The 24,836-nt window shown below is 39.0% G+C and overlaps 1 protein-coding gene across 6 annotated transcripts in view; it reads left to right on the forward strand.

Annotated features, from left to right (window-relative positions):
* Positions 1-24,836, forward strand: part of ARID4B (AT-rich interaction domain 4B) — a 162,549-nt gene that overhangs the window by 44,978 nt on the left and 92,735 nt on the right. For all 6 annotated transcript variants that reach the window (XM_003824491.5, XM_003824492.5, XM_063595469.1 and 3 more), the window contains one exon: positions 24,076-24,186. In XM_003824491.5, coding sequence (XP_003824539.1) covers positions 24,076-24,186 — 111 coding nt within the window. The remainder of the gene's footprint in view (positions 1-24,075; positions 24,187-24,836) is intronic.

Here is a 24,836-nt window from a genome sequence, read left to right on the forward strand (position 1 = left end):
GTCATAATCACAGTATGGTTTTAAAGATCACTTGTAATAGAAAAAGCTAGTGAAATATATGTAATTAAATTTCTCTGATCAATTCATCACATTGCATCATCAATTTTATAGGATACTTGGAGAGCAGATAATTTAGGCCTTGAAGAATTTTTTTTCCCCCAGAGACGGAGTCTCGCTCTGTCGCTGAGGCTGGAGTGCAGTGGCATAATCTTGGCTCACTGCAGCATCTGCCTCCCAGGTTCAAGCGATTCTTCTGCCTCAGCCTCCCGAATAGCTGAGATTACAGGTGCCTGCCACCACGCCCAACTAATTTTTGTATGTTTAGTAGAGACGGGGTTTCACATGTTGGCCAGGCTGGTGTCGAACTCCGACCTTCAGTGATCTGCCTGTCTAGGCCTTCCAAAGTGGTGGGATTACAGGCGTGAGCCACTGTGCCGGCCTGGCCTTGAAGAATTAATGTTGATTTGTTTTAAATGTAGAATGAGGCTGGGCGTGGTGGTTCAGACCTGTAATCCTAACACTTTGGGAGGCCGAGGCAGGCGGATCACTTGAGGCCGGGAGTTTGAGACCAGTCTGGCCAACATATCGAAACCCCGTCTCTACTAAAATAAAAAAAAAAATTAGCAGGGTGTGGTGGCGCATGTCTGTAATCCCAGCTACTTGGGAGGCTGAGGCATGAGAATCGCTTGAACTGGGAGGCGGAGGTTGCAGTGAGCCGCGATTGCACCATTGCACTCCAGCTGGAGCAAGACTGTCTTGGAGAGCGAGACTGTCTCAATAAATAAGTAAATAAAGGATTGATTTCATTTTCTTTAGGGTCTAAGTTAACTTTTTCTTAAAAGTGTCAGCAAGAAATCTTAAAATTGACTGCCTTAAGTAAATGTTAAATAATAGTACTTAATATTAATAATTTTATAATTTAATAATGAACATAAAGCATTTTATTTGATTTTAACATTTTCTGGTTATTAAAAACTCATGGTAGAAAGTATGGAAAATCCAGAAAATCAGGTAGGAAAAAGATCACTCGTAATTCAGACGTTACAGAGGTAACTACTATTAACATTTTAGTATATACTTTCAAATCTTTACCTGTGTATTTCTTAAAACATAGTTTTTAATCATGTTTTTTCAACATTTTAAACATTAGCTTCTGAATTAGTAGGTAAGTTTATGATGGTTACAGATAGGTTTTTTTAAGAGGGTGTTAAGTTGTTACTACCTGATAAGGCAGTTATGGTATGACATCTGGATTTAAGCTCTTTTTCCTGCCTCTAGTGAATTGTGTCCTTAAAATCACTTAAAGCTCCACCTCTCTTTGCTCTTTTATACCAGTGGGTAATAATACTTTTTTATTTATCTACATAATTGTTTTTGTGATGAAAATGAATGTGTTTTAAAAGATACATAAAACTTCTTATTTTGTTATAAAATGAAGTAGTATCGGCCAGGTGCAGTGGCTCACGCCTGTAATCCCAGCACTTTGGGAGGCCAAGGCAGGTGGATCACAATAGGAGTCGAGACCATCCTGGCTAACACGGTGAAACCCCGTCTCTACTAAAAATACAAAAAATTAGCCAGGCATGGTGGCAGGCACCTGTAGTCCCAACTAATCGGGAGGCTGAGGCAGGAGAATGGCGTGAACCCGGTAGGCGGAGGTTGCAGTGAGCCGAGATCATGCCACTGCACTCCAGCCTGGGTGACAGAGTGAGACTCTGTCTCAAAAAAATAAATAAATAAATAAAATTAAATAGTATCTAATGTAAATATTTCCATGTCTGGTTAAATTTGGTTGTCTTTAAGTATTCCTGTTTTCTCTTTCTCCCACTTTAATTAGATAATTTTTCTGAAAAATCAGGGTACAATAGGAGTTCTTAAACTTTTTTGGGTGTGTCGGAAGTACAGGCTTTATTGTGTAGATACATCATCTCTGAAAATTCTTGTAGGGTCTTCAGAAATCCACAGAAACAGTGTTATGGTTTCCAGGTTAAAAATTTCCATATTTATAATAGTTTTCACCCATTGTCCATGGCACCTTGGTTTACCTACTTGTGCTTCCAAAAGTTTGACACACTCATACAACTAATTTTCGCATTCACTAAATTTGCATTGACTGTTATCCCAAAGCCTACCAAAAAGAAGGTTGCTTTGCGTTGATTATATCCTGTGAAGTAGCCTTGAGCAGCAAATATTACTTTTTGTAAGTTAGAGACAGCGCTGAGGAATAAAATCAATGCATTTCTCAAGTAGATCTTGGGTTTCTGAGACCATGTAAAAACTTTGAATCCTGAGGATATAATTAAACAAAACTGTAAACAGTTTTCATACAGTATCACAGGGCTAAGGGATGAGCAAGTGATACTAGGTTAACCAGGACTCCCTGAAGACATTGTTAGATTATATGCTTTAGGAGTGATTGTGTTTTTGATGATTTTCAATTCCTTCAAATATGCCACTATATTCTAGTATTTCATTGTTTTTATTTCATAGCAGAGTCCCCTTCTGAATCATGGTGTATATTCATGATGTATGTTCCTAGGCTAGTATTTTACCCAAAATAGGAAAGTTTTAGAGATCATTTTGTATCTGAAAAGTATTCCCTTATTTATAATGTTGATATCTAATATAAGTAATGTGATAATTTCTTTTAATTTTTGTATTTCTGATTTTTTCAGCATTTCTTATTGGTCTTTTGAATTGTATAAAGAACAGGTTTTTAAAAATACATTCACCAGCCTCCCTAAGAATTGCATGAGAGTATCTCTTACCACTGTTAAATAAATAACTCCTGCTCCCTTTGTTTTTTGTTTTTGTTTTTGTTTTTCTGAGGCAGGCTGTTGGTCTGTCACTCAGGCTGGAGTGCAGAGGCATGATAACAACTCACTGCAGGCTTGATCTCCTGGGCTCAAATGATCCTTCTACCTCAGCCTCCACCACGAGTAGCTGGGGCCACAGGCATGGGCTACCACGCTCAGCTATTTTTTTGAGACGGAATGTCGCTCTGTTGCCCAGGCTGGAGTGCAGTGGCATGATCTTGGCTCACTGCAACCTCTGCCTCTTGGGTTCAATCGATTCTTGTGCCTCAGCCTCCCGTGTAGCTGGGACTACAAGCATGCACCACCACGCCCAGCTGATTTTTGCATTTTTAGTAGAGACAGGGTTTCACCACGTTGGCCAGGCTAGTCTTGAACTCCTTACCTCAGGTGAGCCACCTGCCTCAGCCTCCCAAAGTGCTGAGATTACAGGTATGAGCCACTGTGCCCAGCCTTTATTTTTGTTTTTAACAGAGGCAGTTTCCCTATGTTGCCCAGGCTGGTTTTGAACTGGGCTCAAGTGATCCACCCGCCTTGGCCTCCCAAAGTGCTGAGATTATAGACTGAGCCATCGCACCCAACCCTCCTGCTCACTTTAAAGCATGCTGTATAGAGTTGTCCTGGTGAGAAGCCACCTTGATGGCAAGCTTGTAAGCTGTAGAGTCGGTGAGTGTTTACTTAGGACTCACATTTGAAACCGCTTTTTTTTTCTGTTATCTTTTAATATGTAAAATAATAATCAGAAGTTACTCAGGACTCTTTTTTTTTTTTCGTTTTTTTACATATGATTTAATTTTTGAACTGAGAATTAGCGCTCACCCAATATTAAGAATTTCTTTCAAAAAATGTGCTCGGGTCAACACAAGGCCTCTCTGTATATTATCCTTCCGAAACCATGGTTTCTTTGCTTGCACCTTTATCCCCACTGCCTTGCCAGTCCTTCCCGCCAGCAGGACTGGAAGCCTGGCGACTCCCTAGGTCACAGGGTCTCCCTTGCCATAACCAGGTGGGCTCTGCGCGTGGCTGATGGCAGCCCCACCCTGCGCCCCTGCTGTTAGGCACCGAGCAAGGAGGGGCCCCTGGCTGTTCTTCGCCTGGGCACTGGTGTGCTTTCGGTGATCCTGGCCACCTGCCCACCTGAAGCTGCCATCTTGGGTTCTGGCAGGAGCTGTTTGCGTGGCGAGGAGCGGAGAGGCAGGAACCCAGTGAGCTGCTCAGGACCTGAGTTGTGGGAGATCATGACTATTTCTTTGCGATGCTTCCCCAATATTCTTTAAGTCAATTTTGTTTGTCAAATAGCCTGATTTTAGTGATCGTCTCTTGTTAGAGCCTGCCCAGTATGTATTCCACCTTGTTTGTTAACAACATACCAATTTCCCTTGGATTGTCAGTGAAGGTGTCCTGTTCTTTACTGTACAAGAACTAAGCATGTGATTCAAATAAGGTTACTGGATATGTTAAAAAGAATAAGACAATGGAAATAAAATAATATTAAAATGTTTTATTTTATTAATGGGTGGAGTAAGAGTAATACAAATGTTTTAGACTTGAAGTTACTGTCAGTGTTTTTATCATTATATGACTGTCAAAGAGCTCATAATAGAATTAAGAGAATGTGTTGGATATTTCCAGCACCAATGTTAGATTTGGTAATTCACAAGGTGCGCTCACAGGACTCAGTGTATTGTATTAGTCATGTTTACGGCTGCGATTTATTACAAGAGGATAGGAAGCATTATCAGCAAAAGGAAAAGATACATTGGGTAAAGTCTGGAGGAAACCAGGTGCAAATTTCTCCCGGTAGAGTTACACAAGACACACATAATTCCCCTAACCAAGAATTGTGACAACATGAAATGTTACAACCGGGGAAGCTCCTTAAAACTCAGCATCCAGGGTTTTTAGTGGGAGCTGGTCACATAGGTACTGCATGTCTGGCATATATCAAATTCTAGACTCTGATAATGAAAGCTTAAGCCATATTGTTTTAGACACAACCACCCACTCTTACCAGTTGGTGGTAGGAACCCTCCCTAAATCCAGGTTCCTGTGAGTTCTCAGCCAAGGGCCAGCTTTGCAAGCAGCCCTTTCTAAGGAAAGCCATCTCAGGTCTGCTGTTAACTTTTTTCTGCATAGAAGATTAGCTTTTTATTTACTAATTCTTTAGTTGTTTGCGTTGATTATTTTATCTCAATTGCTGATTTCTTTGCTAGAGTCTTCTCAATTTTTAAATAATGTATTATTTTAAATTGGTCTGCCTTTATGGCCGTATTTTATTTTGTGTGTATGTTACATTGTTTTCATTATCACCATCCTGATATCTTTCAGGTCTTTAATGACTTCTGAAATTTCCAAAATGGCTTTCAGTTTTTGATTCCTACCAGAATACCTCATACTACGTGGTTCAGGAAACCAAATGGAGATTCTGTTAGTTGCTGAGCATATCTATTACAAATATCTACTTAAGACCTAGAGGAATAACCTCTAGGTCAGTGTTTCTCAGTCTTGCCGGGGGTGGGGGGGTGCATCAGAGTGTCCTGGAGGGCTTGTTAAGACACAAAATGCTGTTTCCCTCCCGGAGAGTTTCTAATTCGGAATGTCTGGAGCGGTGCCTGGGAATTTGCATTTCTAACAAATTTCCAGGTGTTGGCTGGGCGCTGTATGCACTTTGCTGTAATCCCAGCACTTTGGGAGGCTGAGGTGGGTGGACCACTTCAGCCTGGGAGGTGGAGGCTGCAGTGAGTTAGGATTTCCAGCCTGGGTGACAGAGTGAGTGAGACCCTGTCTCAAAAAAACAGATTTTCAGATGTTGCTGATGGTGTTGGTCCTGGGAGCATACTTTGGGAACCACTTTTCTAGTTTATAATACAACCCACAAACTTATGTAAACAAGAAAAATGTAATCTGTAAAATTCCCATGTACAGGAATACCAAATACAGTGTGCCAAAAGTGGTAGGACAATTGAAGACTTCATTGTCAACCCTGCTGTGTTGTGCAGCTGCCACTTTTCCCTCAGAATGTGTGTGTTCACAAGGTGTGTTGCTTTTGTAGATCAACATAAGAAATACTTACTAGTAAAGTTTATTTCTTATCTGTTTTTAAGATAAGTAAATTAACAGTTCACTATTTTTTGTGTGTGCTCAGTTAATCTTCCTCATATCATCTGGAATTTATCATCTCCCTTGGGTAATCACAGTCTAGTAGATTCTCTCTTCACCATTTTCTTAGGGAAAATGGATTGGCAAGGGAAATGCTAGACTATTTTAAGGGATTTATTGGCTTTTCTGTCCCACTGGGAATGCTTATAGGAGGGGATGCCATGAAATGTTTTTCATGATCTCAGTGGGGATCAGAAGATTCCAGCAGAACGGAGGCTAGGTGGGCATGGTTAACACATTTAGGTAGGAGGGCATGTTTGATAATGAAATTCTGAAAATGTTTGCATGTGCATTGAGATCCCTAGGTAGATAAGTAACCTAGTAACTTATTTGATTGGTATAGTTTTTTAAAACTCCAGGTCTGATGATAATCTAATATAAACTATTCTGTTGAATGCTTTGAAATTGAGTCTGTTTAGTTCTGAGAGGCCATTGAAAGAAGGCAAGACCGAGTATCCTGGAAGGCCTGTTACATACCCCTGTATGTAGCATGGCCCTTCCTACTTGCCTTTGCTGATGATACTTTGTGTGTGTACATTTACTTAAATAGCTGTGCAGTGGGATAGGGGAATAATACTCAGGTTTTAAAATCTGATATTGGCTCTGACTTAACCATTAATTACTGGTGACTCAAAAGAATACCACTGTGACCTACCAGTAAGAGTAGGTGCATATGGAGGGTCAGGAAATAGCATTTTGATAGAGTTTTGACTGAAATATGTTTCCTTACACTCATCTTGAAATTGTTTCTTATGGTCCTAAGTGAATAGTTGGAATAGATATCCTCAGCAACTAATAGAATCTCCATTTAGTGTGAGGTAGTATGGAAGGAATGGCCAAGAAAAGCCATTTAGTGCCACCATTAAAATCCTGAAAGATGCTGGGCAAGGTCATCAGGAGAAAAATGTAAAACAAAACAAAACCAATGAAACACACACACACACACACACACACACACAATATAAGGCATTAAAAATGGTCTCATTTACATTATTTTTAATATCACTGTTTATCTTGTCATAGGCTAGTAACCTATAATATAAAAAGTGGATTATTTTTATGTGATGTATCAGAAGGTTCTTTCCAGTTTTAGCAATAGGACTGTAATACAAATTGAGACGGCATAGGCGGCAAGGACGATGTATTATTGCAAGTGATTTCATTCTTCAAAATTACTGTTGCAGGTATCTGACTTTGTATGATAGTGAAACACACACACACACGCGCACACACACACATGCTCCGCATGGTTAACTAGTATTTAAGTAAATTGTTTAGCTTATAAATTCAGTTTAGTGAAAAAAGAATAGTAGATTAATAGATTAATGTGCAAAGTTGAAATTTTATTTCTACAATCTTTTTTTTTTTTTTTTGAGATGGAGTTTCACTCTTGTTGCCTATGCTGGAGTGCAATGGCGCGACCTCCGCCTCCCGGGTTCAAGTGATTCTTCTGCCTCAGCCTCCCAAGTAGCTGGGATTACAGGCGTGCGCCACCATGCCTGGCTAATTTTGTATTTTTAGTAGAGACCGGGTTTCACTATGTTTGTCAGGCTGGTCTTGAACTTCTGACCTCAGGTGATCTACCCTTCTCAGCCTCCCATAGTGCTGGGATTACACTGCACCCAGCCTCTAAAATCTTTTTTAAATTGTAGAGACAGAGTCTCTCTCTGCCACCCAAACTGAAGTGCAGTGGCACGATCATGGCTTGTTGCACCTTTGGCCTCCTGAGCTCAAGTGATCTTCTCACCTCAGCCCCCTGAATGGTTGGGACCATAGGCGTGTGCCACTGCGCCCAGATAATTTTTTTATTTTTTATAGAGCCATGTCTTCCTTTGTTGCTCAGGGTTTTTCTTGGCAAAAGCATATTGCCAGAACATATCTTTTTTTTTTTGTTCGGAGATGGTGTTTTGCTCCATCACCCAGGCTTGATTGCAGTGCACAATCTCGACTCACTGCAATCTCCACCTCCCGGGTTCAAGCGATTCTCCTGCCTCAGCCTCCCAAGTAGCTGGGATTACAGGCACCCGCTACCACTCCCAGCTAATTTTTTGTATTTTTAGTAGAGATGAGGTTTCACCATGTTGGCCAGGCTGGTCTCAAACTCCTGACTTCAGGTGATCCCCCCTGCTTCGGCCTCCCAAAGTGCTGGGATTATAGGCATGAGCCACCGCACCTGGCCAACATCTCTTTTTTAAGAGAAATAACTTGTAATTTCTTTCTTTCCTTTTTTAAAGAGATAGGGTCTTGCTGTGTCTCCCAGACTGGAGTGCAGTGGTGTGATCATAGCTCAATACAGCCTTGAACTTCTGGGCTCAAGCAATCCTACTGCCTCAGCCTCACAAGTAGCTAGGGCTACAGATGTGCACCACCATGACAATTAGTATTCTTGCTTTATTTTTTCTTTTTATTTTATAAGAAGTTTATAACTTTGAAAAATATGAGTAGAAATGTAAGGGTCTGTTGAAGATGTAAACTATTGTTTTTTAAAAAGTGTAAATATATTTTTAATAAGATTGTAGGGCCAGACGCATCTGGTAAAGGCTTAAAAGCTGATTTTTAAAAATTGATAGCCAGAGGTTATATCTTACTAATGTTTGCTAATGCTAGTAATTAGCGTTAGTTTGCTAATGCTACTAATGTTATAATAATGATCTGATGACCTCAAATAGCTTTTCAAAAAAAATCTTTTTTTTTTTTTTTGCTTCGTATGTTCACATTTCATTATTTCTTACTGGTCAAGATTTTTTTTCTTTTTTTGAAAGTCTCTGTCTGTCACCTAGGCTGGAGTACAATGGTGTGATCACAGCTTGCTGCAGCCTCTACTCCCCAGGCTCAAGTGATCCTTCTGCCTCAGCCCCCTCACTAGCTAGGAGCCACAGGTGTGTGCTACCACGCCTGGCTAAGTTTTTGATATTTTGTAGAGATGAGGTTTTGCCATGTTGTCCCGGCTGGTCTTGAACTCCTGGGCTCAAGTAGTCCTCCCACCTTGGCCTTCCAGCGTGTTGGGATTACAGGCGTGAGCCACTGTGCCCAGCCCAGGATTTTTGTATATTTTGACAGTTTAGCCTAAAAATGTAAAGTGGAATTGGTTTAATATTTGTCTAGATGTGATCTAAGTTCTGAATATCCCAGGGCATTGTGGGTGCTCAATTAATGTTTGTGGAATTGTAACTGTATTTGATATTATTTCTATTTTGATAATAGGCATCTGATGGGTTTAATTAAAGCTATTTTGGTTATGGGTAATAGAACCCATTTCAGGTGATGAAAAGCAGAAAAGAGAATCTATTATAAGGATACAGAGCATCTCATGGTACCCAAAGAGGGGAAGTCCAGTTTGGCTTGAGGAGGCAGTTGGAAAGCTAGCAGGAACTAAGGCTAGCTATTCTCTCAGTCACTCAGAGAACCCACAGTTTCTTATGTGCACTTTTTCCCCCTCTGCATCTGTTTTATTTCTTACTTCCTCTCAGCAGACTGGTTTTCTCTACTTCTCCCTGTGCATGCCAGAAAATGGCTACCATAGGCTACATCACATCCTTTCTCTACCGGCTAATTGGTTAACCTGGCTTTAACTTCATAGTAGAGTGAAACCGATCGGCCCAGTTTGGATCAGGTGGCTAGCAGTCTAATGAATTACTTGTTGGCAAAGCATATTGCCAGAACATATCTCTTTGTTAAGAGAAATAACTTGTAATTGATACTTGTCATGTTAGTGACTTAGTCTTTGTAAAGCTGTGTGGGCTTCTTTGTCGTAAAAATTTGGTCATCTGTAAGATAGTTTGTCCTTATTTTACTTATTAAAATATGATTTGTTGGGTCCCTCATATGTGCGTAGTCATTGAATAGGCAGAGCGGTCTGCACACGCGCGCGCGCGCTCGCGCACACACATACACACACACACACACACACAAAATTAGGCCTGGTGTTGGATTTTCCTACTCTTACCATTGTGCCTGTTTTTAGTATGCATTTGATTTAGCACATGATAATCATAATTCAAAGATAAGTCTGCAACAGACTTAACATTTATATATAAAGTATTTTTAAGGCAGAAGGTATTATTTACCCTCTTTTTAGAAGTGGAGAAACTGAGAATCAGGGAGTAAAAATCAGTCAACTAATAGGTTGCAGATTGTAGCCATAGCTGAGCTGAGATATTCTTTACACAAATTATGGCCTTATTCTTCTATATCCTTTTACCTCTATGTGAGTGTATATCAAACTGGACTTCTCTGAAATTCTCTTTGGCCTAGTTTGCAAGTTCTCTGTGTAGAATAAAAAATTACATTTTTAAATTGATTATTTTTATCAAGTAATACATGCAAATGACACTAAATTCAAAAGGTATATACTTTATTATTGTTTTATCTTGAGTTTCTTCCATTTCATTTCATACAGAGAGCTAAAAAGATTTAATATAAACATTTTCTGGGTCATTTGTACATCTGGATAGCAGAGAACTATTAGGTTGGTGCAAAAGTAATTGTGGTTTTGCAATTACTTTTATTTTTATTTATTTATTTATTATTTTCGAGTCGGAGTCTCACTGTCACCCAGGCTGGAGTGCAGTGGTGTAATCTCAGCTCACTGCAACCTCCACCTCCTGGGCTCAAGTGATTCTCTCTGCCTCAACCTCCAAAGTAGCCTCCCAAGCCACCACCACGCCCAGCTAATTTTTTTTTTTTTTTTGTATTTTAGTAGCTTTTTTGTATTTCACCATGTTGCCCAGAGTGGTCTTGAACTCTTGAGCTCAGGTGATCCACCTGCCTTGGCCTCCCAAAGTGCTGGGATTACAGGTGTGAGCCACTGTGCCTGGCATGCAATTACTTTTAATGGCAAAGACCACAATTAGTTTTGCACCAAACTAGTATAATTTCAGTTTCTGCAATTACTTTTTATGTTTTACAACCAGCGTTCATAGTGAGTAGTATTACTTCGCTTGTTGCAGGTTTGATTATAAAACAACGGAGATGGAGTTCACAGTAAGTGATATGTTCCTACCTCATGAGGCAACATTGATCTCTCCAGCAAAGGTTTTGTACTAGTTTACATAGGGAAAAGTGGTGGGAGAATTGATTCGTTACACTGTGCTCAATATTAAAAGCATGCTAGTCCAAAGTAGTCTGTGCCATATTTGTGTTTTGAGTGTGTAGTTGTAGCAGAATATCATCCATCATATTGAATTAATGTTCTTACTTGAATTTCATTGATTTTGTTGGTTTGTGGAATTTAGTTTGCAGATTTGGTTTTATACTTGTACAGTTCCGTAAGAATAAATAATTCTTAGCTACTATATGACTACATTTTATCAGGTACAAGTATATTTTCTACATTTTAACATTTCTGAAATCAGGATGCATTTAGCAGTCAATTGATGGTATATCGTAGTTTAATTGGCAGCTTTTTTCTTTTTTAGTGGTAGGTGTGGTTTACAATTAGTGACTTAAATTAGATGAAATATGGTAACTTTATGTTTGTATGAATTTCAGTAACATAAAAATAAACCATCATGTCTGTAAAGGAGAGAGAATTTACTTTTTTTAAGTTTAAGAACAGCTGTGTAGGCTGAGTGCGGTGGCTCATGCTTGTAATCCTAGCACTTTGGGAGGCCAAGGCTGGCGGATCATCTGAGGTCAGGAGTTCGAGACCAGCCTGGCCAACATGGTGAAAACTCGTCTCTATAAAAATACACACACACGAAATTAGCTGGGTGGGGTGGTGCACGCCTGTAGTCCCAGCTACTTGGAAGGCTGAGGCAGGAGAATCACTTGAACCTGGGAGGCAGAGGTTGCAGTGAGCCGAGATTGCGCCACTGCACTCCAGCCTGTAAATATAACTGCCAAGAACTTGAGATTTCAGAAAACATTTCTCCAGAGTATCTGGAAAATCACCTGGCTTACCCAAACAAAATTGCCACTTGTGGATATTTGCTACCAATGCCCCTATCATTCTTCTCTGTAGTCCTGTACTCATAAGCTTAGCTGCTTAGCTGCTCATACCTATTCTTGAACTGCTTCTGTCACTAATTTCTGCGTGATCTGATTGTTAAGTACAAAATCTTCTTTAAAAAGAATGGTAATAATAACAAATTAATATAGACATTTATTTATATTGAGTGCTTATTACATGTGATTTTATGTGTAACAGGCCACATTGGTATTGTATGTATTTAATATGTAATTTATATTTAATTATAATATGTAATAAATGTATAATGTAAAAGTGAACATATGTTGTATTAGTATGATAAACTACACTTTACAAATGTGAAGCTATGTTCAGATAAGTTAAATAATTTTTCCCAAGGATGATGGAGCTAGTAAGTTATGAACCTAAAGTTTGATCTCAGATATTGATTCCATAGCTCATGCTTTTTCACCTGTTTATATAAGACGCTTCTGAATATAAGGTATTTTTGAAATATAAATAATATTCAACTTAAGAGGAATCTCATTTAGCAGGGCTTAACTAATGTCTAATCTTTTTTGTGTTAACAATTATCTCATGAATTTCTTCTATATGTAGGTGCTATTCTAGGACCAGGGCATTCATAGGTGAATAAGACACTATTTCTATCTTAAGTAGCTCAGTCTAGAGGACAGATAGGAATCATTAAAATATGGTATAAAATGGTCACTTTTGCAAAATGTTGGTATATTTGGGAAAAGGAAAGTCAGTATATAGTGTTACATCAATGAGTATTTAGCATAAGTTACCAAAGGGCTTACTACAGTAATATTCTGAATCAGAATGAATTTTGTGACTTAGTGTTTAATACATGTTGTGTGGGTCCGTTTCTTTTTGTCACTAGACAAGTAATTGATAGGTTTTCAAGTGATTAAAGATTGATGTTTCTTGTTGATGACTTCTTTCAAAATCATATTCTTGAGGATATAAAACACGATTAAAAACTTGGTTGGTGGGGATTATTATTATTATTATTTATTATTATTATTACTTTTTGAGATGGAGTCTCGCTGTGTTGCCCAGGTTGGAGTGCAGTGGCGTGATCTCGGCTCACTGCAACCTCCACCTCCTGGGTTTAAGTGATTCTCGTGACTCAGCCCCCGAGTAGCTGGCATTACAGGTGCCTGCCACCATGGCCAGCTACTTTTTTTAATTTTTATTAGAGACAGGGTTTCACTATGTTGGTCAGGCTGGTCTCAAACTCCTTACCTCAGGTGATCTGCCCACCTTGGCCTCCCAAAGTGCTGGGATTACAGGTGTGAGCCACCGTGCCCGGCTGGATTATTATTATTATTTATTTTATTTTATTTTTTTGAAACAGAGTTTCACTTTTGTTGCCCAGGCTGGAGTGCAGTGGTGCAAACTCGGCTCACTGCAATCTCCGCCTCCCGAGTCCAAGTGATACTCCTGCCTCAGCCTCCCAAGTAGCTGGGATTACAGGTGCCTACCACCATGCCTGGCTAATTTTTGTATTTTTAGTAGAGACTGGGTTTCACCATGTTGGCCAGGCTGGACTCGAACTCCTGACTGCAGATGATCCGCCTGTCTCAGCCTCCCAAAGTGTGATTACAGGTGTGAGCCATGGCATCCGACCTATCATTTTTTTAGCTTGGTCATCCAGGCTGGAGTGCAGTGATGTAGTCACTGCAGCCACAACCTCCTGGGCTCAAGCAGTTCTCCCACCTCAGCCTCCTTAGTAGCTGGGACCATAGGTGTTCACCACTTCTTCTGGCTTATTTTTCAAAATTATTTGTAGAGATGAAGTCTCGCTATGTTGCCTAGGCTCGTCTCAAACTCCTGGGCTCAAGTGATCCTCCTGCCTTGGTCTCCCGAAGTGCTGGGATTACAGGACTGGCCCAGTAGGGATTTTAAGGATTTTTTTTTTTAAATCAAACTCTTTTAAATGTTCTCCAGATGCTGTCTTTAGTGACTTGTTATACTAAAAAATGTTCTACTTATTGCCTTCTAATCCATGCCAGTAGTTATTACTAACATGCCCAGATACATTAAACCATAACAATGCCAGTTTCTGTTTCTGTTTGTATTCTGAATTTTGAACTGCCTGAATCCTCCACTAGGCTCCTCTAATTTCCAGATCATGAAAGTTTATGTTCTGAGAGTGCTGTTACTCCAAAAAAGATTCATTTGCATTTGAATGTGATTGTGACCTCACTAACAAGATGACAAATAACCTCTTCTCAAGGCAGAGTAGATTGGCTGTGTTACATGAGAAAGCTCCTTTGCTTTTTTGATACTTAGAACAGTGCCTTAAATATAGTTGGCTTTTAATAATGTCTCTCCCAATTTCTCTCTCGCCTGTTTGCCGAGGCAGAAAATTCTAGTTAGAATATTTCTTTGGAGTTACTTAAATTTCCAGGAATATGCAGATACTCTTCTGTTAATATTTGTGATTATGCAGATATCCCTCTGGTTTATGAGATGTGGATCTAAAATTTACTTATAAGTAACTTGTGGTTTTGTCTCCTAAAGTAGCTTAAATTTTAAGAAGATACACAGTGGGGCCATGTAAAAAAACAAAAATAAACTTTAAAAAATTGTAAGAAGAATATTAAGAAATATAGATAACATCCAAAGATTTTCGTGTTTTGGGAAGGGGTTGAGTTTTTTTGTTTTGTTTTGTTTTTTGTTTTTTTGAGACGGAGTCTCTCTCTGTCGCCCGGGCTGGAGTCCAGTGGCATGATCTCGGCTCACTGCAAGCACCACCTCCTGAGTTCACACCATTCTCCTGCCTCAGCCTCCTGAGTGGCTGGGACTACAGGCGCCTGTCATGACGCCCGGATAATTTTTTGTATGTTTAGTAGAGACGGGGTTTCACCGTGTTAGCCAAGATGGTCTCGATCTCCTGACCTTGTGATCTGTCCGCCTCGGCCTCCCAAAATGCTTGGATTACAGGCGTGAGGCACCGCGCCCGGCTGGCGTTGAGCTTTAAAATATGCAGTAACTCTTACAATCCAGCAAAAAAACAGACAAACAAAAAACAAAAACAAAAATGAGCAATTCAGAAAGATGGGTAAATAATATAGATAATTAATAGAGAAATATGCAAATGCCCAATAAATATATATTACTTTACAAAATAATTTATTTTCAAATAATTCCAAATTTGCTGTATAAATAGTTCATGTAATCTCCTTCACCAGACTGGCCAGTTGTTAACATTCGATGTCATTTGCTCTATATCTAATTTATCTTTTTCTCTGTGTGTGTGTATACACAGAGAGATATATATACACAGATTTGTATGTGTGTATATATACACATATATATTGTATACATATATGTGTACATATGTATGTACTCATTATCATTATCTTCAAACTTTTTAAGAGCAAGCTTAAAACGCAATGTTCTGTCACCCATTGTACTCCAGTGTGTAATTCCTGATAAATAGAACAGAATAACTTCAACTTCGGTCTGTCTACTTTTTCTCATTTCCAGTTACTCTTGGCAGATATACCACAGAAAGTTGCTCTTTTGATACTACAGTGCAAAACGTTACACAATTACACCACTAAAAATAATTCAGTAGTATTCAAAGATGATGTGAATATTCTGTTCATCAAACCACCTGTCAGCTTAGCATCTTTTGATAGCTCTCTGAATCAGCCACCTTTATGATGGTTGCCAAACGTTGATTCTCTGTCAGTTCTGTTACAGTTATTAACATTTTAGTATAAGGAAAAGCTTTATCTTTTCTACATTTTAAAACATTCATTCATTCATTCTTGTCAATATGGACTCATGGATTTCAATTTTACTGAATGCATTGTAATTTGTTACCAACTTTTTAAAGTGAGATATAATTAATTTACTGTGGAATACACAGATCTTAAGTTGATCAGTTTGACATACATATATATCCCTAAGGAGATAATAGCACAAATAATATTTATTTTAATGCTCAAACTTTCCCCCATTTGACCAGTAAGAGGAAAACCCCTTCAAGGTGCTTCCTGTGTCCGTTTGAAATGTCCCTATCATTAATCGCACCATTTCTTTACTTTCTGATACAAGATGTTTCAGATTCTTCTTGTGCTTTTCTCTGTCCAACCTTGAAATCAACCATTTTTCTAAGGATCCTAATTCCTTATAATGGAGAGAGTTATTTAGAAATCAAGACGTGGGCCGAGGCGGGTGGATCACGAAGTCGGGAGTTCGAGACCAGCCTGACCAACATGGTGAAATCCCGTCTCTACTAATTAGCTGGACATGGTGGCGAGCGCCTGTAATCCCAGCTACTTGGGAGGCTGGGGCAGGAGAATTGCTTGAACCTGGGAGGCAGAGGTTACAGTGAGCCGATATCACACCATTGCACTCCAGCCGGGACGACAGAGCAAGACTCCATCTCAATTAAAAAAAAAATAAATAAATGAAGATGTAGGCTATTGCTGTTTGTTGTTGTTGTTACTGGGCTGTCTGTTGGTTGCTCTTAGTACTTTCTTTTTGGACAGAGCTAGGAAAATATAGGGACACACACGCACACCTAGAAGTACTTGTTTATTTTTCTGTGTGTGTGTGTGTGTATATATATACACACATATATATATATTATACAATCATGAATTCAAACCAAATTTCCAATTCCAGTCCAATATTTAGACTTCTCTGTAGTCTGCTCCCTTCCTTCCATTTTAACTTCTTTGGAGTGAAAAACATGGCCCCCACTATATTCAGTGTATTTACTTATTTGATTAGTCCATTTACTTATTTGGTCCGGGTGATGGATCTTCCAGCCTTGCAGCTTATCTCCTCTGTCCCTATTCAGCTCTCACCCATGTCCTCAGCCACAGGACTGTACCTCCATGTGGTTCCCCCAGGCCTCCTCTTCACTGCCTTGTATATTCAGCTTCTGTCCTTGTGCCTATTCAACCCTTACCCCTTCACAAATCCATGTCCTTAGTGCCACATGAAAAGGGAGAGAAGAAATGGCCCCAGAGAATATTTTGAAGTTATATTGCATGGTTTTCTTTTTTTTTCTTTTTTCTTTTTTTTTGAGACGTAGTCTCACGTCGCCCAGGCTGGAGTGCAGTGACTCGATCTCGGCTCACTGCAAGCTCCGCCTCCCAGGTTCATGCCATTCTCCTGCCTCAGCCTCCCGAGTAGCTGGGCCTACAGGCGCCCACCACCATGCCCGGCTACTTTTTTGTATTTTTAGTAGAGACGGGGTTTCACCTTGTTAGCCTACAGGCACCCGCCACCACACCCGGCTAATTTTTTATATTTTTAGTAGAGACGGGGTTTCACCAGGTTAGCCAGGATGGTCTCCATCTCCTGACCTCGTGATCCACCCACCTCGGCCTCCCAAAGTGCTGGGATTACAGGCGTGAGCCACCGCACCTGGCCATGGTTTTCTTCATTTCCTCGATGTATTCATTTTTTTTATATTCCCCCCAACCAAATTGTGCATTTTAAGCTTGGTTTTTAAATGGTACACTGTTTGGTATATAAATGCGAGTATATTTTGTTCATTCATCTTTTGGAATTATCTCCATTATTTTAATAGTTCATTGGGATTGCTATATATAAAATAGGCTGTTTTCATAGATTTATTGTCACGTGATTTGTGTTTAAGTACATTTATTAATGATGGTTTTTTGTTTTGTTTTGTTTTGTTTTTTGACAGAGCCTTGCTCTATCAACCCGGCTGGAGTGCCGTGTTGCAGTCATGGCTCACTGCAGCCTCCATTTCCTGAGCTCTAGCGATCTTCCCGCCTCAGCCTCCTTAGTAGTTGGGACCATACGTGCATGCCACTATGCCTGGCTAATTTTTGTATTTCTGGTAGAGATGGGGTTTCACCCTGTTACCCAAGCTGGTCTTGAACTCCTGAGCTCAAACAATCCACAAACCTCGGGCTCCCAAAGTGCTGGGATTGTAGGTGTGAGCCATTGCACCCAGCCTACTGATGGTTTTTATGATCAAATTTAATACTCTTGTTTTCTGATTCTTCTGGCTACATTGGCACTGTAACCAGTTTGAATCCCTCACTTCTTAAAATAAACTACCTCAATAAAATGTCATCTAGCATGTTTTGCTTTTTAAAAAACATCTCGAATAATTGAGTATTTCCTAGTCAGTGTCTGTGTTAGCCAGCCATTTGAAGATTTGATTTAACTGTTGTCTTTCTAAAACTTAATTTATGTATTTGATGTGCTGCAGCCCAGAGACACATTAGAGATTACTGTTGATTCATTTGTGCACTTCTGTGCTTCCTTGGCATTTTGGCATCTTGAAGGATTATTATCCACTAATAGCTAATTTTAAAATTGCTTATGCTTTTTAGTGTTCCCATGGAATTCAGTGGTTTTTAGGTGCCAGTTAGGACATTTCGTAGACTGGCTAGGAAAATAATTATTTAAGCAATGCTGGAAAACTGTGAGGTAGCTGTTGCCTTGACAACCAGAAAACTGTTCTGTTTGCTCAACAAAGGGATGGTAATTTAGTAGTTTAATTTCCTTTTTGGCATGGAGGTGCTACATAAAAACATCTTATTTTAGCCTCTGAGATGATCCATACTATTGATCAGAATTAGAGAAGCAGAGCAAAAAGAAAAGGCAAGAGTTTTTTTTTCTGGCTACGTATAGATAGACATGCATATTTATCAGGGTTGGTGTTGGTCAAAAGAATCTTAGTTAACCTGCCGACATAATCTTTTTTATGTCTCTAAATTGGACCAAAGTAAATTAACCTCAAAATACTGGTGCAATCTTGGTACACTAAGGGGTCGTGATACACTTTTATTATGGAGCATCCCCACAAAGATTTAAGATCTCTTGCCGCTGGAATTCAACATGATTACTTCATGTCTGGATTGAATAAGGGAGAAAATATTTTAAAGGAACCCCTCTTCCCCACTTATATACACAATTACATTGGCATCTGCTCTATTTATGTGGGAATTTTTTTTATGACTTAACCCATTTGTATATAGACTTAAACTTTTTTTTTTTTTAAACAATTGCCTCCCAGGTTGTAAAGTATAAATAATAGCCTTTATTTGGCAATGTGTGCTGGGCCCTCTTCTAAGCATTTTGTGTGTACTGTCTTACTCCTCATCCTTGTGACAGAACTGTTATTGTATGCTGAGGCACTTAGCTAAGTGGCTTAGCCCAAGGTCACCTCACTACTAAGGGATAGATTTGAAGCTAGGCATCTAGTTTAGGAACATATACCCTTTTTTTTCTTTTCTTTTTTTTTGAGACAAGGTCTCAGTGTCGCCCAGGCTAGAGTGCGGTGGCGCGATCTCTGCTCACTGCAACCTCAGTCTCTCAGGCTGAAGTGGTCCTCCCACCTTAGCCTCCCTCATAGCCAGGACTACAAGCAGGTGCCACCATGCTTGGCTAATTTTTGTATTTTTAGTAGAAACAGGGTTTTGCCATGTTGCCCAGTCTGGTTTTGAACTCCTGGGCTCAAGCAGTCCGCCCACTTAGGCTTCCTAAAGTGCTGGGATTACAGGTGTGAGCCACTGTGCTTGGCTTGGGAACCTATACTCTTAATTACTGTATTATACTGACTTTTTTTTTTTTTTTTTTTTTGAAATGGAGTCTCACAGTGTTGCCTGGGCTGGAGTGCAATGGCACAATCTTGACTCACTGCAACCTCTACCTCCCAGGTTCAAGTGATTCTCCTGCTTTAGCCTCCCGAGTAGCTGGGATTACAGGCGCCCACCACCACACCTGGCTAATGTTTTGTATTTTTAGTAGAGAGGGGGTTTTCACCATGTTGGCCAGGCTGGTCTCGAATGCCTGACCTCGTGATCCACCTGCCTCAGCCTCCCAAAGTGCTGGGATTATTATAGGCATGAGCCACCGTGCCCAGCCGAAAACTTTTTTTTTTTTTTTGAGACGAAGTTTCACTCTTGTTGCCCAGGCTGGAGTGCAACGGCATGATCTCGGCTCACTGCAACCTCCGCCTCCTGAGATCAAGCGATTCTTCTGCCTCAGCCTCCCGTGTAGCTGGGATTACAGGCGCCCGCCACCATGCCTGGCTAATTTTTTATATTTTAAGTAGAGATGGGGTTTCACCATGTTGGCCAGGCTTGTCTCGAACTCCTGACCTTCAGGTAATCCACCTGCCTTGGCCTCCCAAAGTGCTGGGATTACAGGCATGAGCCACCTTGCCCAGCCAAAATGTGGTTTTGCCCTTCGAATATTAAGAAGAAATAAGGAAGGGAACCAAATCTGAATTACTATTGATAAAATGACTTGTTTGTCCACATCAAGTGTTTCATAATATTAATTATAACTTCCTAGCTGACTACCTCAGACATCACAATGGAGTGCTTTCTAATATTGACCCTGTTTTTTTGATGTGGCAGCTGAAGCTTAGAGAGGTTCAGTAGCCTACAAAAACTCATCTAGTTGGTGTAAGGAGTAGAGCTTGGATTAGGACCTTGCCTCTCTGCTTTCAAAGCCTGTGCTATTAATCAGTCTGCTCCATTACCTCATGTTAAACTAATGATAGAGTGATACCTTATGCCCAGCTAAAATTACATACTCAAATCTGACCACCTCAGTTATGGATTTGATTTGGGTTTCTGTGTAAAGTCTCATTCATATTTTGGTTGGCATTGAAAAATAGTTTGACAGTTTCATTCTAGATGATTATATATGTCTCAAAACTTGCCATTCTGACCACCTTTGTAATGCCAGTGCTTTGATATAGGCTTGCTAAACAATTATGTGTAAGATTCAAATTATTGTGCTGAATGAGAATTTAGGAACAGAAAAGTAACTTACCTGAGATAATGTATAATAAATAGAGGTGGCAGCAGTAAGATCAGAACACAGATCACTGCTTTTTCTGTGCTCTTTCTAACGAATTAACACTGCTCTGATAATGTGTTTCAGTTTTAGCAGCTTTTATTAGACTTTGGTTTCCTTCTGCAAGTCTTTTTTTTTTGAGATGGAGTCTCGCTCTGTCACCCAGGCTGGAGTGCAGTGGCACGATCTTGGCTCACTGCAAGCTCCGCCTCCCAGGTTCACGCCATTCTCCTGCCTCAGCCTCCTGAGTAGCTAGGACTACAGGTGCGCGCCACCACGCCCAGCTATTTTTTTGTATTTTTTTTTTTTTAGTAGAGACGGGGTTTCACCGTGTTAGCCAGGATGGTTTTGATCTCCTGACCTCGTGATCCGCCCGCCTCAGCCTCCCAAAGTGTTGGGATTACAGGTGTGAGTCCCGCGCCCAGCCCTCCCTCTGCAAGTCTTTCTAAAGGCATTTTCTTTATATGCCTTGTAATTCCTTTTCATGTGTTCTAGCATGAAGGAAAGAAAATATTGCCCTTCAAAAGAATAATTTGCCCCACAATAATTTGAAGTAATAAATACCCTTCTCCCGTCAACACGGATTTTTATATTGTTGAAGATGTGGGATGGGCTTAATTTGGGGGCAGAGGGAGTCCAGTCCCCTTTCTCAAATTCAGCTTTAATAAATATGCCCAATAAGCAAATCTGCAGTTTGCTGTAGTTGAAATGTTGCTAGTGTCTGTGAATGTTAATGAAAAGAATACGCAAATGGGTTTCTGAATACTAATAGTCTAAAGATGTTACTATTCTATACCCTATTTTTGTTAAGAATTATCTATTAAAAATTTAAAAGTGTATCAATTCCTAAATTTTTATATGTTCCTCAGTAGGTACAAATATGCAACTTTTAGTTGATTTATTGTTCTCTTCTATGTTTCATAATTTTAGTTTCCTCATCAGTTTTAATTTATTTTTAACTATACTGTTTGTCTCTGAAAATAAAATTTTACTGGCTAGTATGGCAGAATGTGTTAATAGAGGAGGTTGCAAATTGTGGAAAGTTATGAGCCTGTGGTCATGAAGACTGCCCTGCCATTTGGGTTTTTATAGCAGTAATACTCAGTACCAATTGAACCACAAAGTGAACTGAAATTTCCTTAAATTGTTTCTCTCTCTATAAAACATTAAAAAAAAATTTAATTGATGAGTAAAGCTTGAACATATTCAGTACGTGCAACATGATGAATTGATGTACATTTTATGATTACCACAGTTAAATTAACAAACACATTCATTATCACTTGTGCTGTACATTATATTCCCATCCTTATGATAAAATTTTTTTTTTTTAAATAATTGAGATAGGATCTTGCTGTGTTGCTTGGGCTGATCTTGAACTCCTGAGCTCAAGCAGTCCTGCTTCGGCCTCCCAAATTGCTGGGATTACAGGTGTGAGCCACAATGCGTGGCCATTTTTATGATTTTGGAGCAAAGTGGTGTGAGTCCCTTTTCATATTATTGCTTAAATAAAGCCACTAGTATGCCTGGAATGTAACCATAATTTTGGCCAGGGAAAATGATATTTTAAGAGACCTAAGACAGGTAGGTAAAGTAGAAATGCATTTATTCACTAGGTACAACAGCAATGTAAAGTTATCAAGTTGTAGTTAATAATATAAAAAAATTAGAAAGTATTAGTGCAGAAATGATTATCTTTCTGTAAGGGTATATTCCCATTATGGTATAAATGAACTGATGAATAGGCATTTTCCTAAGTTGATTTTAAAAATTGTATAACTGATATGTTTTGAGTTTACTTTTTATGAAATACATGGAATGTGAAGCAGGTGGCCATTATGGAGGTCTGATATAATTGTGAGCACTCCTGTTATAGCACTAGAATATTGTTTTTTTCCCTTTTTCTTTGGGAAATAGATTACTCTGTATGATAGCTACAACTTTTAGGGGAGAATTTATTTTAAAATCTAAATGAAATTATTCTTTCATTATTTATTACTCGTAACAGCATTTCTCACTTTATATTCTTTGGGATTTCTGTAGGATGTTAATAGATGTCAATAGAAAAGAAAGGGTTCTTTGGACAAATAGATTGGGAAATGTTGAGTTAAAATGTAATCATTTTCTGTATTATAGGGTTTCTCAGATCTTTTAGCTTACATTTATGAATCTCCAAAGTTGAGGCAGAGAAGTAATTCATTCAATATAGTGAATTTCCCCCAACTCCTGCCTCCTTTCCTTTTGGTGGAACGTCCTGGGATGTTAGTACTTTTTATAAAGCACTTTGGAAAAAGCTACTTCCATGATTTTTCTTTGGCTATGGAATTACTATAAGCAGAAGAACTCCTTAGAAATAAAAATGTAGAAATGTACCTGAATGTAAAACTGAGGAAACATAAATATTAGTTAAGGTAGAAGAGTAAATATCCAGCGAATCCCTCCTATTAAAGCATTTAAGATATTTTGGCTTCAAAGTTTTGAGACTTTCCAGATGACTTTCTTCATATAGTTTTCACTAGTAGTTTAAATATACTAACTTTTCTCCCTTATATGCTATACTACATTCTTTTTTGTTTGCTTTTTTGAGACAGGGTCTCACTCTGTGGCCCAGGCTAGAGTTCAGTGGCACGATCACTTTTCACTCCAGTCTCGACCTCTTGGGCTCAAGCAGTCCTCCCACTTCAGTCTCCCGAGTAGCTAGGAGTACAGGCGCATGGCACCATAGCCAGCCAGTTTTTATTTTTTTATTTTGTAGAGTTGGGTTTTCCCTATGTTGCTTGGGGTGGTCTCAAACTCCTGGGCTCAAGTGATCCTCCAGCCTTGGCCTTCCAAAGTTCTGGGATTATAGGCAGGAGCCACCACACCAGGCACTACACTAAACTACCTTAGACTTTTCTAGATAGAGATATAACAGAGCTATTCTGAATCTGGGTGACTGCCAAGATACAGCCTAAATATTAGAAGATTTCCCCCCCACCCCAGAATTTGAGCTTTAAAGATCTGCCTTCTGGCCAGTGGACCCTTTTCTTGTAAGTGGTCATAGAATAAATAAATATTTGAATGAATGAGTGACTAGAGGGGTATACTTGTGAGTGAGCTAATTCATATCATGGACCATATGTATTTAATGGAAATAAGATACCTTTATATTTTATGTGATGTACATTTAAATAGTCTTTATGATAAACATTTTACTTGTTTTTTAATTTATAGTATTTTATAGATTGGTCTTGTTAACATACATTTCATATTATAACTGTTGTAGCTTAACAAGATTAGGCTCACTATTCTGAGGTCTGATTATGAGAAAGAATTAGAGAGTTTAAATCTAATTATATTTCTTTGCATTTTTAGGCCCTTGATGAGCCTCCCTATTTGACAGTGGGCACTGATGTGAGTGCTAAATACAGAGGAGCCTTTTGTGAAGCCAAGATCAAGACAGCAAAAAGACTTGTCAAAGTCAAGGTACAATATTTATAGATTTTATAAATTGTATGTTCAGCATTTGATATGTAAACTTTTATTTGGTGAGTGTATTTAAGATTTTTCTGCAAAATAAGTTTCTAGGAGTGAAGGTTGTAAAAATACCTCAAAACAAAGCATTTTTTGTTATTTTAAAAGTATTATAATTGGAAAGAAATTAGATGATCACAGTTGGTATTTTGAATGCCATTTCACTATAGACGTCTTATTGTTTGTATAGTGTTTTAGAGCTGGAAAGGAACTTAGAAGTCATCTAGTTTAATTGCTTCATTTTATTACAAGAAAAATTAGGCTCGGAGAGGGTTAGTGATTTCTCCAAGGCCATTATGCCAAATTCATGGCAGAATTGGAACTACCATAGTTCATCAATTTTAAGGCATCACCCCCTCTTATTTCAGCCATAAAATTAGAATGTGACTTGTAATTGATGGTGCCTTAGATAACAGTGAAATAAGGTACATCTAGTTGTTGACTTCTTATGCTCTGCCTTTCTTGAAACATCTTTCTAAAGTACTTGAGTTTTGTCTTAATATAGAAAAAGGAATGTAATTGCTTCCATTTTAATAAATTATCAGCACTGAAAAATACCAGACAAGTGAACTTGAATATAGACATTTATTCATTTGTCAATA

This window comes from Pan paniscus, chromosome 1, assembly GCF_029289425.2.
Source record: "Pan paniscus chromosome 1, NHGRI_mPanPan1-v2.0_pri, whole genome shotgun sequence".
Lineage (NCBI taxonomy): Eukaryota > Metazoa > Chordata > Mammalia > Primates > Hominidae > Pan > Pan paniscus.